The 17250-nt window shown below is 33.5% G+C and overlaps 3 protein-coding genes and 1 pseudogene across 3 annotated transcripts; 1 reads left to right on the forward strand and 3 right to left on the reverse strand.

Annotated features, from left to right (window-relative positions):
- Nucleotides 1-443: 443 nt before the first annotated feature.
- On the reverse strand, nucleotides 444-1975 carry LOC18993540 (allene oxide cyclase 4, chloroplastic). The gene is given in 3 exon segments (XM_024152453.1): nucleotides 444-1017; nucleotides 1019-1109; nucleotides 1600-1975. Coding segments are annotated over 3 exon segments (756 nt in total). The 5' UTR covers nucleotides 1838-1975; the 3' UTR covers nucleotides 444-590.
- On the forward strand, nucleotides 1975-3874 carry LOC18993541 (annotated as a pseudogene).
- A 445-nt stretch (nucleotides 3875-4319) lies between these two features.
- On the reverse strand, nucleotides 4320-6685 carry LOC18993542 (methionine aminopeptidase 1B, chloroplastic). Its single transcript, XM_006417076.2, has 10 exons — nucleotides 6495-6685; nucleotides 6208-6292; nucleotides 5849-6086; nucleotides 5597-5758; nucleotides 5465-5506; nucleotides 5266-5337; nucleotides 5088-5167; nucleotides 4894-4991; nucleotides 4662-4709; nucleotides 4320-4564 (listed from the first exon to the last, which is right to left on the reverse strand). Exons 1-10 carry the CDS (start codon nucleotides 6628-6630, stop codon nucleotides 4419-4421), a joined length of 1107 nt encoding a protein of 368 aa, XP_006417139.1. The 5' UTR covers nucleotides 6631-6685; the 3' UTR covers nucleotides 4320-4418.
- Nucleotides 6686-7523: 838 nt separating this feature from the next.
- On the reverse strand, nucleotides 7524-8858 carry LOC18993543 (AP2/ERF and B3 domain-containing transcription factor RAV1). Its single transcript, XM_006417077.2, has one exon. It carries the CDS (start codon nucleotides 8736-8738, stop codon nucleotides 7716-7718), a length of 1023 nt encoding a protein of 340 aa, XP_006417140.1. The 5' UTR covers nucleotides 8739-8858; the 3' UTR covers nucleotides 7524-7715.
- Nucleotides 8859-17250: the final 8392 nt, after the last annotated feature.

Consider the following 17250-nt stretch of genomic DNA (forward strand, 5'->3'; position numbering starts at 1 on the left):
TCTACACGAAACTTTATGTTTTGGCTAAAATCTCAAAAAAAAACTCATAAAAATCCTGTTTAAAGTTAACAAATATCTCTCAGCCTGACACAATTTATCACTTGCCTTAAGAACCTAAAACATCAATGTATTCATTTTCTCTTCAGAAAACTCGAGTTAAGACCACTTGGTTTGGGGGCTTTACATATTTTCGACAAACACTCTCTTTACTGTTATGAACGCTTAGTTTAGAAACTTAAAAACAAAAGTGTAAAAACCGAATTTATCAATAAATATATTTTTATAGACAATTCAGAACATACTGTAATATTAAAAAATTCAGAACATACTGAGTTTGAGCTCGAAAATGGCGAGTACAATTTAATAGTAGAAATGTAGAATCACGGGAGGTGGAGTTCACGTTATATTCAGATAGACTAGGTTAACGAAAAACAGCTCTCAAATGCACATCAACAAAGGCCCAACAGTAGGGCTCATTAACAAAGGCCCCAAAATTAGGGCCCATTCAAATGTCTCACAATCAAACGACTTATCAAAAGTATCAAAATTCAAAAGAAATAAACAGAGAGAGAGACACACACAGAGTGATTTTAATCAGTAAAGTTTTGAATTGTGGCGCCGGGCTGAGCCGCCTGAGCTTCTGCCGCCGGCTTCACATCTTTCGACGGCTCAACAGGTTTTCCGGTGAGCTCCACCGGCAAATCAGCGGCAACACCTTTCAAGTAAAAAGTGTAGAACAGCTTCGTCGGATACACGAGCTGACGAAGCTTGACCTGTCCGTACGCTCCTTCGAAGACGCCGGAGCCTCCGGTGATTGCGAGAAACGTGTCCTCGTAAGTCAGATACGGTCCCTGAACGGAAATGTGACCGTAATCGCCGAAGTAGAAGCTGTAAGAAGCTTCAAAGCGATCACCTTTCTTCTCTGGAACGTGTTGGATCAAAACGCAGAGTCCCGCGGTGATTCCGACGCGTTTCTTGAGATCGCCGGTGTAGAGTTTGTTTGTGAAAGGAACGAGAAAGCTGCTGTGGATTTTTGCCCAGTTTTAGAACCGCCGGGCTGTTTCGATCGCCTTCGTTGAACTCGTACACGTTGAGTTCTTGGATTTTCGCTAAAATTTTCACAAAGTACAAATCGATTTTATGAAATGGGTACTTCAAGCTTTAACAAAAAAAGAAAAAGAAATGGTTACCTGATTTGAATGCTCACTTGATTTGGAGGATAAAGGTTAATTACTCTAATTTTTTTCTCAATTCATGAAATGGGTACACCAATTTTGATATCATATATGTGAGGCAAAGGTCAAATTTTTACACCAAATATGGGAGGCAAAGATCAGATTTTTACACCAAATACTATACCAATTCATGAAATCGGTACTTGGTGAGCATAAAGGTCTATTTTTAAAAACCAATTTTGATTCCAATTTGATTCTAATACACCAATTAATGAAATGGGTACTTAAAATGTGAAGCAAAGATCAAATAAATTGAAGTGGGTACTTGATCGTGAACATAAAAGGTCATTTTTTTCAGATCCTAATTTTTGTTCTTTCTCAATTATTCTATCATCATAATCTGTTTTTTTTTTTTTTAACTTACTTGGTCTGGAGTTTTCGGTGCTGCTGCTGCACAAGGTTCTGAAGAAACCTCGAGTGTAAGAGGTGGTGGATCTTCTTGATCGTGCTAAGAAATCTGGACCGTTAGATGGGATCCTTAGGTTATGGAAGGATCTGGAGAAACCCAAAAGAGGGGTCTGGTGAGATTGATGATTGCGAGAGAGGTTCCTTAGAGTTATCATAGAGATCGATGCAGCAGCAGCAGAAGAAGCCATGATCATAGACTTGCCTGTTTAAATAATTGTAATAAACTACTGATACAAAGAAGAAACTGCTTTTGTGTTTATTTGAAGTTATGAAGAGATAGAAACGAGCTTCTTTCTAATAGATTTTTTTTGTACTGTGCATTTTGATCGTGATGAATAATGATGACGAGGCATGTGCGTAAATCTGGGAAAGTGAATTTCAACTTCAACTAGAAAATTAAACACAAAAAGCCAAAGAAAAAAACTCGCATATAATAAGTATTTTTTTGTCGTGACGCTCATATAATAATAAGAGTACATAATTTCTAAGGAATACGAGAGGGTTCATCAGAATATAATAATTTTTTTTTATATTAGTTTTTTTTTTAATTCGAAAATTATAATTTTCGACTAATCAAGATGCTCAGGATGATACTGTCTTTTCAAATTCGTTGGAATGATACTGTTTCTTCGGTATTAAATTTTTTTTTCTCAAAAACTGTGTGATAAATCTTTCTTGATCGTATGCTCTAAGTATGATTATAGTGAAATGGGAAAAAACTGGACTTATTTATATTAAATGAGAGTTGGTCGAAGAACGACTTATAAATATAAAGAAAAGACTTTGACCCAACATGTGGAACATTTTAGAATATCAATCAACTTAATCTTTTTCTTTCTTTTATTCGCTATAAGTTAATCTTGAGATCAGAGAGAGAGAGAGATTATTATGGTCTAATTTACAAGGTCTGAAAAGGGAATGCACCATGTGGAAAATGCGATCAAAAGCTTAGCAAAATCAGATAACAAATAATTATGTTAAATTAAGCAAACCGACAAATGGATTGTTGTATATCCTACACCAGTTAGATGAGCTACATTCAATTAATATAAGCTCGGCTTGCAACTAAATTGGGTTCTGCTCTGATAGAAATAAAACCTATCAAAACTATATCGTAGCATAAAACGCATTTGACTACAAGAAAAACAATTTCGAAATAAGATACCAAGCAGGTCTATTTAAAGAGATTATTTCAACCAAACAACCAAAACAACAACAACAACAAGTCAACAACAAATAAGGTAAAGAGATTCTCACGAGATTGCCAGCGAAATCCCTGATGAGATTCAAGTGCGTCTCGAAGCTCTGGTCATCGGTCATCAGCTCACGATATTTTAGCAACCGTTTCCTTACGGTCCCATCTCCTCGTCTTTACATATGTTTATGGGATAAAAACGACTTCAGATATATCTCTGAAACACTCTCACTCGCTCCTCTAGACGCTAGTCCTAACCCGTCTTCCTTTGTAGTGGACCACGACCTGACTGTCCCTAAGAGGGGAGGTTACATCTTGCAAAATCTTCGTGGCTTCATATGCTTCACCTATTGGAAAAAGCCCCGGATCTATAACCCTGCTACAAGAAAACTTGTGACCTTACCAGGCCTCAAATCCAACCACATCATCGTACCTCCAGGAGAAGTACTGATGGACCAATACTATTTCGGATACGACCCTGCTAACGACCAGTTCAAAGTGGTCGCCTGTATTTGCATATTCTCAGAAGAAGATTTTCAAGTGATAAGTTCAGAGAATTGGGTCTTAGTCCTAAAAAGATGGAGGAGGTGTCTGGAAAAAGGCTGCTCCAACTCCACCGGACTTTTGTCCTCACGTGCTTCTCAAAGGAGGACTGTGTATCGATGGGGTCATATATTACATGGCTTACATTGATCCGTATAAATTTGTGGGTGTGGTGGCTTTATGGACTCTGGAAGATGCCCGTAGCAAGAAATGGTCGTGCAAGACTCTTGTTTTGAAGCCTTGTCAGCTGCATTTGGTCAATAGCATCAGATTCAAGGTAAAAGGTACAGCTCAAAATGGCAAGGTTCTCTTGATACCACGGAATTTCCTTTCTTACTGTCACATTCTCTCTTATGATGTGCAAAGCAATGATATGAGAAAGATTGAAATCAAAGGTATACCAGACCACTGGTTTAGTATGGACAAAGCTACGATAGCTGTTGACCTGATGTTTATGGACCAGAGTGAGAGCGTCATCAACTTCGACACTTGAATTCATCATTTACCTTTGATGCATATGCTTTGTGTGTGTGTGTATATATATATATTTTTTTTTTCAAGTAAGGAACACTGTTGACTAAATTATTTTTATTGATTATTGAAATGTTTTTCAATTTCGCAAAACGAATAAGAAGAAATTGTGACATTAGATAACAAAACCTATAGACTTTCATTGATTATTAAAATGTTTTTCAATTTCGCAAACCGAATAAAAAGAAATTGTGGCATTACATAACAAAACCTATAGATTCGCTTGGGGCTTTCAAAATATTCAAAGCAGACTCTTCCCCTCGGCTTTGATCATTTATTGGCTTTGCTTTGGCTAAAATTGTCTCTGCATTGGTTACATGAAATCTCAAATTTAATCACTGATAGTATGTTTTCAATGATCGGTGTGGCAAATGTATTTTTTCAAAAATTAGGAACGAAGAGCAAAATTGAGCAAAAAGAATCATATATAAAGCTGAAATGAAGAGTGAAGAATCAGCATTTGACAAATAGGGAAACAGAAATGATCAAAACTACTGTAAATAGTTTCAGCATTTGGTAAGAATCTCTGAACCAGTTCTAGTAATTAGAATAGTATGCTCAAACTGTGCTGCTACACCACCATCAGCTGTTAGAGTAGTCCAGTTGTCTGGCCATGTTACACATTCCGTGGTTCCAATCGTCAGAATCGGTTCTGCAAAGTAATTGCATCCATCAACTTGTTATTACAAAGTTATCATAATAACCAAGTGAAAACCATGACATGGAAGAGGGAAAGAAAAATGGCTAACCGATTGTGAAGGTTTGTCCCTCAACCATATGCCCAGGCTCATCATTTCCTACAAATTTTGGATTTGAAAGTGAGCCACCAAAGACGAATTACTAACGCACTTACAGATCCAAGTATTGTTTTTCATTGATGTTTCCAGGTTAATTGTTACATGCTCCATAACGGAAAACAAAACTGAATCGTATTTCCTAAAGCAAAAGAGAGATTTATATGCTAAGAATGATATTACTCACGGTAATGATATATAAGGGGTTCGGAATGGAATACTGGTCCGACACCATGCCCAACAAAACGCTCCACAACGTTGTAGCCATATTTCTCCGCATGCTCACTGTTTCAAATTTTAGCAGTATGGTTTAATATTTCCTCAAATAAGACCTGAATCTGCACACGGTTATATTGCATCAAGACTGGGTTTGGTTATTACCTTATTCTCTTCCCGATTTTCTTGAAGCTTGCTCCATCTTTACATACGGCTATGCCTTTCTCCAAGCATTCTTCCGTAACCTTACAGTACAATAATCCAACAACAATTACCACACTAAACAGAGTCCATTTTTGTGAACTTGCAGAGACGAAAACACAGTAAGAAAGAAGAAAACTACCTTCACAAGTCGTTTAAAACCTTCGTCGACTTCTCCACAGAAGAAAGTTTTTGATGTATCTCCATGGTAACCCTGTTGAAGTTTCAAACTTATTATTCGATGTTTCAAGTTTTATGTAGTGACCGGGGCTAATTGATCCTTAAGCATACAAATCAAATACAGTGGAAGTAAAAATGCCTGCACAAGCCTAAAGACTTACATCCAAGTAAACCGTGACATCGATGTTTATTATATCCCCACTCTACAATAAGAAGTTATAGTTAGTGATAAACATTCGAATTCAATTCAAAACCTCTTCGGCCTAAAGCAGTGAAAAAGCACACTTCGATACCTGTAGCTGGCGAGAATCTGGTATTCCGTGACACATACACTCGTTAACTGATGTACATACACTTTTAGGAAATCCACCATATCCAAGAGGTGAAGGATAAGCACCAGCTTCAACAATCATATCGTGCACCGCCTTGTCGATTTCATTGGTCGTAACAGATGGCTGCACAAAACCATAACCACATAATAACAACTACTCAGGACATATATAAAGAAACAAGAGATCCATATGGAGAGCCTAAGAAAATCTTACTTTAACCAAAGTTCCTGCAAAGTTTAAAACACGAGCAGCGAGCTCGCAAGCAGCTTTCATTTTGACAATGCCTTCAGGGCCAGGGATCTGAAATTCACTCGAAATATCTGGTAACACGCCAGACTCAACATATGGAGGCCTTGGTATGTGATCAGGCACAAGAAGACGAGGCGATACTCTTCCTCTTCTTAATGGTGGATTTCTCCTCACTTTTGAAGTAGCTTCAAGTTCTCTCAACCTAGAAACACAGATATAAATCTATTGGTCTCAAAAAAAGATATGAAGACTTTCATCATCCTTAGCAATTAATCAAGATTTTTGCAATTTCTTCAATGACAAATTTGAACAAACTTGAGTACCTTCTGATTCTAATGGCCTCCTCTAACCCAGAAACTTTCTTGGCAGAAACGTGGAATTTTCTCGGAGGACATAATTGCTTCTTACCTGCAGAAGAGAAGATAAACTTCACAATCATCAACGTTTTAAATTAAAACAACAACGGAGAAGTTTTAATCGCTTTGAGGAGAAAGCTGAAATTATCAATTCAGATAACTAACAATTTCTTTAATCTTCTCGGAACTTAACACGAAGCTATAACGAAACCAACAGAGTGAAACCAATAAACAGTGACAAGTAAATGACTAACCGGAGAGCGATAAAGAAGAATAGGAAGTGAACGGAGCTCCGATAAAGCACCTCGACGGCGCTAAGTACTGGCCGTTAAAGGAAGAACAGAGATGCAAAGACGACGATGAACTGGATCGAAAAGCCGTAGACGCCATTTTCGCAACTTCACTGGTAATGCCCCGAAGAAATTAAATTTGCAAACGAATCGATAAATTTTAATGTTTCTTTGAGAAATAAATAAAAAAATTCTTAATATCTAACCGAGCAGCTTACTTTTGGACTAAGCCCGTTCGTCTATGATGGATCCAATATGTGCTACTTAGGCCCATAGGGAATTTATGAAAGTAATATTTGCATGAAGTTAATTAAAACAGTAAAAAAATGAATAAAATTTCACATTATAAAGAAAATTTCTCATTGAAATCAATATTAATTACTAAAATTATTTTTTACATCAAAATTTACATAAATATTACAATGTTACACTTAGTTTGGGTGGCATTATGGAAACGCCACGGAGATCTAAGCGCCAATACTTCTTAGATCATATTTCAACATTAACATTGTATTTCTAGTGTTTTTTCAAGACAGTTTATGTCGTTGGGTTGTTTTATAAAATTCTTTAAACTGACATTTCATATTATTATTTTCTGTTATTTTAAAAATATATATCTAAAAATGCATGTTTTAAATATTTCTACCAAACCATTTATTTGAAGCTTCAAAGAATCAGTATAGCAATTACGAGATGTGTGCATTGAGTCTGAAATTGTATATTTCTTCTGTTGTGTGGATTGGTGTTATGTTGCAGTTGTAAGAAAAAAAAAAAAAAAACATTTATTGGAAACTAACAACAACTCAAATCTTGGCATATATCAATACGACACTAGTTTCTTAATTACTACTCGACTCTTTGTTTAGACATTGGTTTTATTATATCATTCATAGTATCCTTCATATGATTATCACCCAACAGGCCAACACCATAAGTAGTATACACATGAAATGAGAATAAACAAGGTGAGATTTGGTAAAAACATTCCCATGCTATTAAAACTCTGGAGGCATCCACATAACCTTTCTATCCTATAAATAAAATATACAGTTCATCATTACAACAAAAACAACTCATGAACCTTTGGTAATATGAAGAAACTGATACAACTGAAAAAGAAAATCGAAAGTGGAATAAAAAAAAAAATATAAATATATATATATCGAAGCAAAAAAAGGAGAGTTGTTACGAGGCGTGAAAGATGCGTTGCTTCTTACTACACACCAACGATAACATCTCAGTATCGTTCACTCTCTTGCTCCCTACGACGTCGTTTCTCGAACTCTCCGGTGAAATGTTAACTCCGAACAATCTCAAAACCCGACCCGTTTCCGAATCCGATCCGGATCTCGATTTCCACCCAATGTATAGCTGTTGATCCTGACCGTCGGATCTGCTGAAACTAACCACATCACCAGCACGTAGATTCTTCTCCTTAACGAACCGGCTCCAACCTTTGGTCAACACATAGCTTTGACTACTGTTCCAATACGAGTAACGGAACCTCCACACTTTCCCCGTCACGTCCTCGAAGTTCAACAGCACTCCTTTAACGGAGACGTTACTTGACGGCAACGGAAAATGTTTCTCCGCGTGATGTTTCGGTATCACAAGTCGGTTTAGCTTCCCAACGTCGCTTGGCGTAACCGCTTTCTCGAACAGAGGCTCCGCCGATCTGAACTCCATCGTCGAAACGCCGTCATCGTTATCTAACGCCGCCGTCATCGACGTCCTAACCGTGTTTCCGTTACCATTACGACGCCGTTTACTCTGCTCGAGCTCCTCCTTATACGTATGCTTCCTCAGCATATCGACGATCTCAGATTTCGAATGCGAATTCAAAAAATCGATCTCTCCGTCGTCGAGCCTCGCGTCTTTGAAGTTCGTTACGGCGTCTCGGCCGCGGAATCGATGAACCGCCACGTCGTAAGCACGCGCCGCCTCGTCTTCCTCGTTGAAAGTCCCGAGCCACACGCGCTGGTGCTTCTCGTAAATCTGAGCTCCCCACCTTCCGTTCGGCTGAGGAACGACGCCTTTGTACTTTGACGACGGTAACTTCCTCGATTCCGCCTCCACGCCGTTCTCTGAATCTAGCACCACGCTAGATCCGCTTCCCATCCTGTACAAATTTACCGACGATTTCTTCGCCGGAGTTTCACAAATCGAGCCTGTACTCGTCGTACTCTCGTCTACGCTGCTCACTTCCATTAATTTGAATTCTTTTTTTAAATGATTTTTTTTGAAAAATTTCTTTGATTCGAATTTTGAAACAACGGAGAAATCAGGAATGTATTTTCAGAGAGAGTCTGTTGTTGTGTGTGTATATGTATGCGTGTGTATATATATATATAGAAAGAAGGAGAGAGTGTAGGGATGGAAATAAGAAACAACAAGTGTCACTTTTGATATTATTATTTTATTTTCACTTTTTATTTGGGTAACACATAGAAAATCTATATTATATCTGTAGAATGCGTGTTTCAGGGGAGTAATTATAGTATATGGGAAGGCGTATGGGAAGTAATATGGGTGTGTGTATGGCTCTCTGTTTTATGATGTGGGTGTATCATACACCGTGTATGGGTCAACTTAAAAACCCAAAGGGAAGCTTCGTGGAAACATATCGAAAATAGCTAAAAAACTTCCCCAAAAAAAAATAGCATTTAATTTGGTTACTATATTAGGTCAGTTCATGGCTATGCACTGTTAAATATACAAAAACACATGATACAAACAATCCTTTGGAATATTATACGTTTTATATTAATTGTATAGAAAAGTATTTTTGAGTATATGAACAAATATATAAATGAATATGTTGTGGGCTGTGTGCATGGGGAAGTGGGTCCCAGTCGTGGACCAGGATTGGATAAAGGGTCCACGTGAGAGATTGACATCAGTTTACATACTCAAGTTCATCCCCCCTGAGTTTTGATGGTTATACAGAAAAACTGTAAGAGGAATTAACAAATTATTTGATTTGATTAACATGCTAAGATCATATTGATTGGTGCTAAACGTAAATGATGGTTTTTTAAAAATATATAATTAAATAGCTATTTAGTCAATCTTCTCTATTCTGTCTTGTGATTTTAATTTATTATTATCATACACTTCTAGATGTTTTTTTATAACTAGAAGATTAACTAAATCTTTACCATTGACTAATCTCAGGATAAATGTAACTTCTGAACAATCTATTCACATGATTTTTATGGATATAAAACAATATATCATCAAATGAGAATGATTGAATAATTACACACTTAATAAAAGTTAATCAATGACATGAATCTATATGATAAAATTTCAGCAAAGAAAAATTTTTAATTCACTACCACTTCGTTATTTTTAGATATTTTCATTATCCGCTTTTTCTTTCTTTTTTCATTCTTATTCTAATTTTCCTTTTATAGATTTTTTTTGTATTGCTATCATGATTATTGTCCGTGTATGCACTCAGCACTCAATATATTCCAAAATCAGAAAAACTATCAAGTTTTCTTCTTATTTTTTTGTTTTGTAATCATCCCATTTTCTATAATATTCCATTCTATGTTTCTTTCTTTTTTGTTTTTTTATCAAAGGGTTGGGATTTTACAGCTTTTAGACTTCCCCGAAGGAGAGATCAAAGGGTTGGGATATTTTTTCTTTCCATTCTCTGTTTCTTATCAAAGGGTTTATACATACTAATAAGTAATAATCTATACTTTACTAACGACCGACAACATCACAACTATTTGTACTGCTAGAAAATAAATCCAATTGAATTCGCTGTTTTTGTTGTTTTTTTAGTTACTCTTATGGACAATAGATAGGACAATAGATATTTTATTGTGTTTATAGTAACTGTTATGGAAATAAATAAGTGATGTGGATAGCTTACGATCTTATCTGATATTTTTGTTGCTTTACCAAAGTATTATTCTACCATTAGTTAGGTTTCGTTTTTATGCAAAGAACCAATTAGGGCACTGCGAAATATCGTGAGATCCAAATTTTATTGGTTCTCACTTCTCCAATAGAAAAATGTTGATATTTATATATTATTTAAAATCTATTTTGTTTGCCTGATTCTGTTTGTTTTATTTTTTGTTAATATCATTATAATACTATATTCAATTTGATCCACTGGGATGGGAAGTGGGCCAGTGACAAATCACGAAGAGGCATGGTCGTACGTGTTTTGTGAGGATGAATAATAATAATATGGCGTTTCTTGACAGCAGGACAATTACTTTTGTTTTTCCCTTTTCTTAGTTTTTTTTTTAGTTCTTGAACAATCAAAGAGATATTTCTCAAAATTTAACTCGATGATGCAACATAATGGAACCGTTCCGACCGGAGTTTCAGATTCCGGTGGCTTGTTATTGGTGTCACACTGTCACCTATTTTCAAATTTGGTAGGCGCTGATCAAACTATTGGAAATCGTCAAACCGTTATTAGTTTTTAGCCTTAAGGATTTTCTATATTTTCTAAATTTTCTAAATTTTAATATATTTGTTATTAACCATCGGTTGTCTAGACTGTCGTTTGCAATCTGTGTAATCGATTTAGTGAAAATCAAAGCGTCGAGATACGTTTGGCCCCATAGATCGACACAAACTTCTAGAGTATCGCAATCAACCTAATATCCAAATACAACCCAATAATTTTGTCTAATATAAATTAAAATGTTCCTAACTGAGTATGCGACCAAGGTAAAAAAAGGGGAAAAAACGTTCAAAAAAAAAAAGGAAAAATATGTGAGAATGGTTGAATTTTCTATAGAAAAAATTAGTATGTGTCACGTGACACTTGTTGTGGTTGCTCACTTACCTTTCTTCTCTGATAAAATTTGCCTCCGTAAGAGAGATTGGTCTCATCTATGTTTCTTGTTAAGATTCTAAGTATTTGAAAGCCAAATTGATTTCGAGAACGATAGACGATTTATACAAAACAATAACATGTGCTAATTATCGATGAGTTGCATTTTCACCAGCACGATTTCATTGTTATATATTTTATAGTTTCTTCTATGAAAAAAAGAGTAAAAACACTGTAATTTTTAGTTTTAGAAGAAGGTCGAAAACCTCGGACATTTGCGATTTATAGAGAAACAAAATAGATAACAGTACTCATAGGTAAAGTTTATAGTAAGATTAATGATGATTAACAAAAAATGAAACAACCAAACATAGGTATAAATAGATATTATTTGTACGGAATAGATGTTATTGGTCCGAAGGTGGACCCCATATTGCCGCAACTTGGTCCTTTAGTTTCATCAGCTTGTCAATTTGTTAATACTATATTCTTTTGTCGTTAAACAATTTTTCATCAGCCCATTCCTTTAATTTTGTCAAGTTTTAAACAGACGTACGATTAAGAAAGAAAAATGAATTCGAACAGAAGACGGACTTTAAAACTCGAGTTGTCCTTTATATAATTGATTTATATCTAACATGGATATTTTCTGAAAATATTAACTTTCACATTGAATATGTTGAACAGTTGAAGTAACTTTTTTTTTTATGAATTCTTGTTTATTTATTTATGAAAACAATTATTTCGTAAAATCCAATTAATAGTGTAAAATTACAATAAATTGCATTAAAATACACGTACGCAATAGATATGTTATTTATGCTAGTACGAAAGCGATAAACCAATATCTCTTCCATGTTTATGAACTTTATGGATTATGTCGGAAAAATGTTAATATTATACTCCCTCTGTTCAGAATTATTTGATGTTTTAGAAGATTTTTTTTGTTCAGAATTATTTGATGTTTTCACTTTTCAATGCAAAACTTAATGAATTTTTATAGTTTTTGACCTTTTATATTCTGCAGATTGTCTTATTATTGGCTGAATGATATTTAAATGATTATAAATAATATTTTTAATATAGGAAAAATAAAAATTAAATGAATCCTTAAACAGTGTGCAAAAACCTTAAACATCAAATAATTCTGAAAAGATGGAGTTTTTTAAATTATTAGGCCAGTTAACATTTAATTTGATAAACTTAATTAACATTACAAAAGAAGTGAAGAGTATAATAATTTCTTCATCTTTTGGCTGAGGAGTAATAAATTTACTATAATAAATATTATAAGTTTCTCAATCTTGCTCATACATTTCACACCTAATTATTTATTCGGATTCCTACCTGTATCCAACTCAACGATTCCATTTCTTATACATGCTGTCTTCAATGTTTTTATTTTATTTATTATCCCTTTATTATATATATGTTGCTGGTATTTTCATTTTCATGTAACTTCGAAAACAAGACAAGCGTCCTGGTTTAGTATTAAATGGCCTCGATAAAAACATGTTTTTTAAATAATTAATGTTTTCAACTAAACCATAAGTCCATAACTAGACCAACAGAAACAGTATTGTCTTATATCTCCATATTTTCAGCTAAACCATAACTAGACCAACAGAAACAGTATTTGCAAGCTTAGAATAGGGCTTACAATTTATTTATTTCTTAAAACTGTGGAAAGAGTTAAAGGCTAACAAAAGTATTTTTCTTTTTGACAGAACATAAATATAATTACGATAGAAGATGGCCGATAATTGTCAAAAGTATAGAAGATTAGGCAGAGATATTAATAGATTTTGTTAAGTTATTCTAAAAATGTGACCGAAATGAAAACGTAGCTTCGCTTGTTGTTAAACGAATATAAAAAATCAGTGAAAACGATAAAATAAATTAGATTAGTAAATTCCGTGATAGGCATTAATTGGGATTACATGTTAATTTTAATTCGATTAGATGTTGATGGTCTTGATATTTTGTTAATTACGTAAATATTAAATCCACAACTGTATATCAATAACAATTAAAAGCTCAATTAAAAGAAAAGATGGCATACAAATTTTCGGCAAAATTTATCTATATATATATATATATATATATATTGAAGCTTCCAATTAACAATTAAAAGCTCAATTGTTGTAAAGTCAAAACAATTTTGTTGTTGTTGTATACTCTTTAAATACTACCAAAACTTGATAATGTCTATCATAGTGTACTGTCTTCATAAAGCTTCAATAATAATATTGAATTTTTTGTAGAATATGGATTCAATCACTTGGATTCGATGATAAATTTACGAATAAATTGGTCGTTTTTTTCTAGCTATAAATTATCGTTTACAAGATATTTAAAATACAATACTGACCGACAATGTAATAGATAGTCTTTGTAAAAAATGGATCGTCTGGTTGTTAAAAAAATAGTAGTACTAAGTGACAATGTACGTAATAGATAAACGTGAGAATTCGATGGCTAATGTATAAATGTATAAACTTTTATTATTCCACCAACCGAACTTTCGATGATGTCAAGTGGTTATCGGTTAACAAGTATGGGTTCTTTATATTCCTCCATTAAGATTTCCACATCATAAATTCATAATCTTACGAGAGTAGTCAACTAAGTGTGTAACTTTTAGCTGGTGATGTGTATAGGAACATTCTTTTTAGTGAAAAGAGTAAATCGTCGAATCATCAAAACGTTATATTCGAAAGGTGATGTTATCTAGTTATGAATACTTTTAGATTAGTTTATATAAATCTCGATTATCGTTAGGGGATATATATGATAATGTTAAAAAATAATAACTTATGTTTAGTAGAAGGCTTTCGGTTATAGATTATCTAATAAAATAGCAATCATTAGTTAAAATGACTTAAGATAGCTTAAAGGCTTTAAAATGCTTAAGGCTGCGCCATCTTAATCCTCATCTAACAACGGCACGCCACGTACTATATCACATAATAAATTCATTCAGTTGATATTCATTATTATCCAAACCGGTTGGTCCAATTTGGCCGATACCGTTAGAATTAGGAGCTGAATAAAATATTGATACTTCATATAGATATCGATACACAATTACACATTGCTTAATACTGTGATATAGGCATTGAAGAAAATTCAATTGTTTTAATTCGAATATGTGTGTGGACATATCGATTTATGAACTTGTGATAAATTTACTAGAATTTGTGGTTCCTCTCAAATGCAGTTTGCTAGATATTAGTTAGGGAGGTGTTGTACTATACTACTATTGCATGTAGAAACAAAATGTTTTAAGTGCGTGAATACTGTTTGTGATTCATTCCGAACTACCAACCTAATAAGGTGCCACATTTTTGTTGCTTGTACAGAATTAATTACGACAGTTGCTATTACATTTTCCTTGTTTGGGTTTCAGATCATCAGTTCATATAAGCTTTTATTTAAAACAAAAAAAAAATCGAGAGATTGATAGCATTAAAATTATTAAGATAATCTCATATCGCTGATAAACAATTGCAGATAGATAAGGATTTGTGACAAAAATCGAATCTCTCGTTATTACAATGGTCGATCTCGTCACATGCACGAAAGGGTTTAATTAATCAAGTAAAAGAATGAATGATGTATATTTTATATATATATACATGTGTGTTATGTTCAATGTTCTTTCCCTTTCATGACGTTGGAGATAACTCGATAAGATCTCGATCGAGTTAGAGAATGCATAAAAGTAATTTTTTTGGGGTCAAAGCATAAAAGTTATTTTATTTTACACAAATTAGATAACGATGATGTAATACGCCAAAATACTTTCAAAGGAAAAATGTAAACATGTCGTTTCAAAAAAAAATTGTATACATGAAATTGAAAATGAGTCCTTTCTGATACATACTCGGTATTTACAACTATGCGAAATTTAAATAGAACTAACGATTGTAATTTGTTAGTTTCGTCTTATTTATCGACACTAATGTAAAGTTTTCTCGTTTAATTTGGTCAATGAATATTAGATAACGCATCGGTTTGATTATTATTTGATGAAATAGTATCGGTTTCATTTTAGATTTTAAATATCTAATTGATCTTAACCAAGATAAAAGATTAAATAGATGTGCACCAAGAGATTTTCTTGCAACAGTAATATTAAAAAACAAAGCTCTGAAAACGACCACGTTCAGTATAGAGCTAAGACAAATGAACCCATGAAATTATTTTTGGAACTAAGCTGCATCACATTTATTTCTCGTGGTTTCAGTATATCGGTACAAGTGGCGTCCATAAACGCATTACTGTTCGATGTTTTCTTTCGTTGGTAAAGAACATAATTTTTAGAATTACTATTTAGATATTCTGGATACTTGAAAACGATGACTCTTTCAGCAGCGGCAGGTGTATGGTATGTAACCATTTTAATGTAATCAAATAAAAAAATTAATTTGAAATTTATTTCTGGAGGAAGGTATCAGATATTTATATTCTTGTCCACAGTCAAACAAAAATAGGAAAATCGAATTTATTTTATATAAACAAAATCGAATTTTATTTCTTCACTAAGAGAATAAAAAGGTATTTTGAAGCAAATAAGAACTTTATGCCACGTAGATGTCACGCGTATTATGCGTTTCGTCAAGTTGTCTGTTTATGTTCACACGTAAACCACGCCAATTAGAGCCAAACAAGGTCAACTTAAATAATGGAATGCTACGACTTAAAGTGAACAAATAATTATGTGATCGTCCTTGGACTTCTACTATATGTGGGAATTAAAAAACGCTTGCGTAGAAGAAGGTTCGTGATTAGCAAATACTAATTACAATTTGATGATATCATTTTCCACGCACTCATATTGTAACATTTTCATTTGTTTTCAAACCTATAATATATAAAATATTAGTATATCCCACGGAAATCAAATTAGTCTAATTCTATCAGATGAAACTAGTGTATAGCAAATCACGGACTCGGAAATAAAATAATGTCAATAAAAAGTAAACAAGAATCTAATAGTAACATGAACACTTACCGAATAATAAGTAACTTACAGTTCAGGAGCTATTTTCTTCTTTCTCATGTTAACTCGAAGTTGCTTTTCTTGACTAAGTTTTTAAATAAAAAGAAATATGTGGGGGTCCACCTTCTTTCCTGTGTGCACACATAATCCCATTGGTTGAGAAGGTGAATTCTGACATCATATGATTGGCGTGTAAAGACGTTATTACCCTTATGGTATGTCTTTTTTTTTCTCCCTTAAAACCATCTCCAACCATACTCCAAATTTTACTGCAAAATAGAGTTTGCAGCAAGATTATCTCCAACCCTACTCCAATTCTCACTCCAAAATGGAGTAAAAAATGGAGTTATTCCAAATATGGAGCAAAAAATAGAGTTTTCTCTATTTTTTTGTCATAACTCCATTTTGGAAGAAAAAATAGAGTTTACATTAGAGTAAAACCCAACTCCATTTTGGAATTACTCCAAAATAAAGAAAATTATGCAGTCATACATTGGAGAGATGCTCTTAGACCATCTCCAATATAAATCTCCATTTTTTACTCCAAATTGGAGTAACTCCAAAATGGAGTTATATTTTGCTCCAATGTATGACTCTATTTTTTACTCCAAAAAAGAATATTCCTAATAGATTCTATTTTCTTTTACTTTTAATAACCTATAACTTTTAGAAGTTACAAAATAACCCATTTATTTTTATTTTATCTAAAATATTTATAATTTACGAATTTAATAAAATTAAAATATTTATTAAATAAAAATTACATAAAATCATAAAAACATAAGAAATTTAAGGCTCTGTTTTATTTTTGATTTGTAGAGGAATTGTATTCCTACTTTTTGAATAGTAACATTTTTGTTTTTTATTGATATGCAATTCAGTCAAGCCAAACTAATGCTACAAGAAGA

This window comes from Eutrema salsugineum, unplaced genomic scaffold (genome assembly GCF_000478725.1).
Source record: "Eutrema salsugineum unplaced genomic scaffold, Eutsalg1_0 scaffold_5, whole genome shotgun sequence".
Taxonomy (NCBI): Eukaryota; Viridiplantae; Streptophyta; class Magnoliopsida; order Brassicales; family Brassicaceae; genus Eutrema; species Eutrema salsugineum.

Excerpts from the sequence above, each read along its gene's own strand:
- LOC18993542 (XM_006417076.2), bottom strand. The coding sequence starts at position 6,630 with ATGGCGTCTACGGCTTTTCGATCCAGTTCATCGTCGTCTTTGCATCTC. Across the intron at positions 5,168-5,265 it reads GTTTTAAACGACTTGTGAAG|GTTACGGAAGAATGCTTGGA; the intron begins GTAGTTTTCTTC and ends TTGTACTGTAAG. Across the intron at positions 4,710-4,893 it reads ACCCCTTATATATCATTACC|GAAATGATGAGCCTGGGCAT; the intron begins GTGAGTAATATC and ends CAAAATTTGTAG.
- LOC18993543 (XM_006417077.2), bottom strand. The coding sequence starts at position 8,738 with ATGGAAGTGAGCAGCGTAGACGAGAGTACGACGAGTACAGGCTCGATT.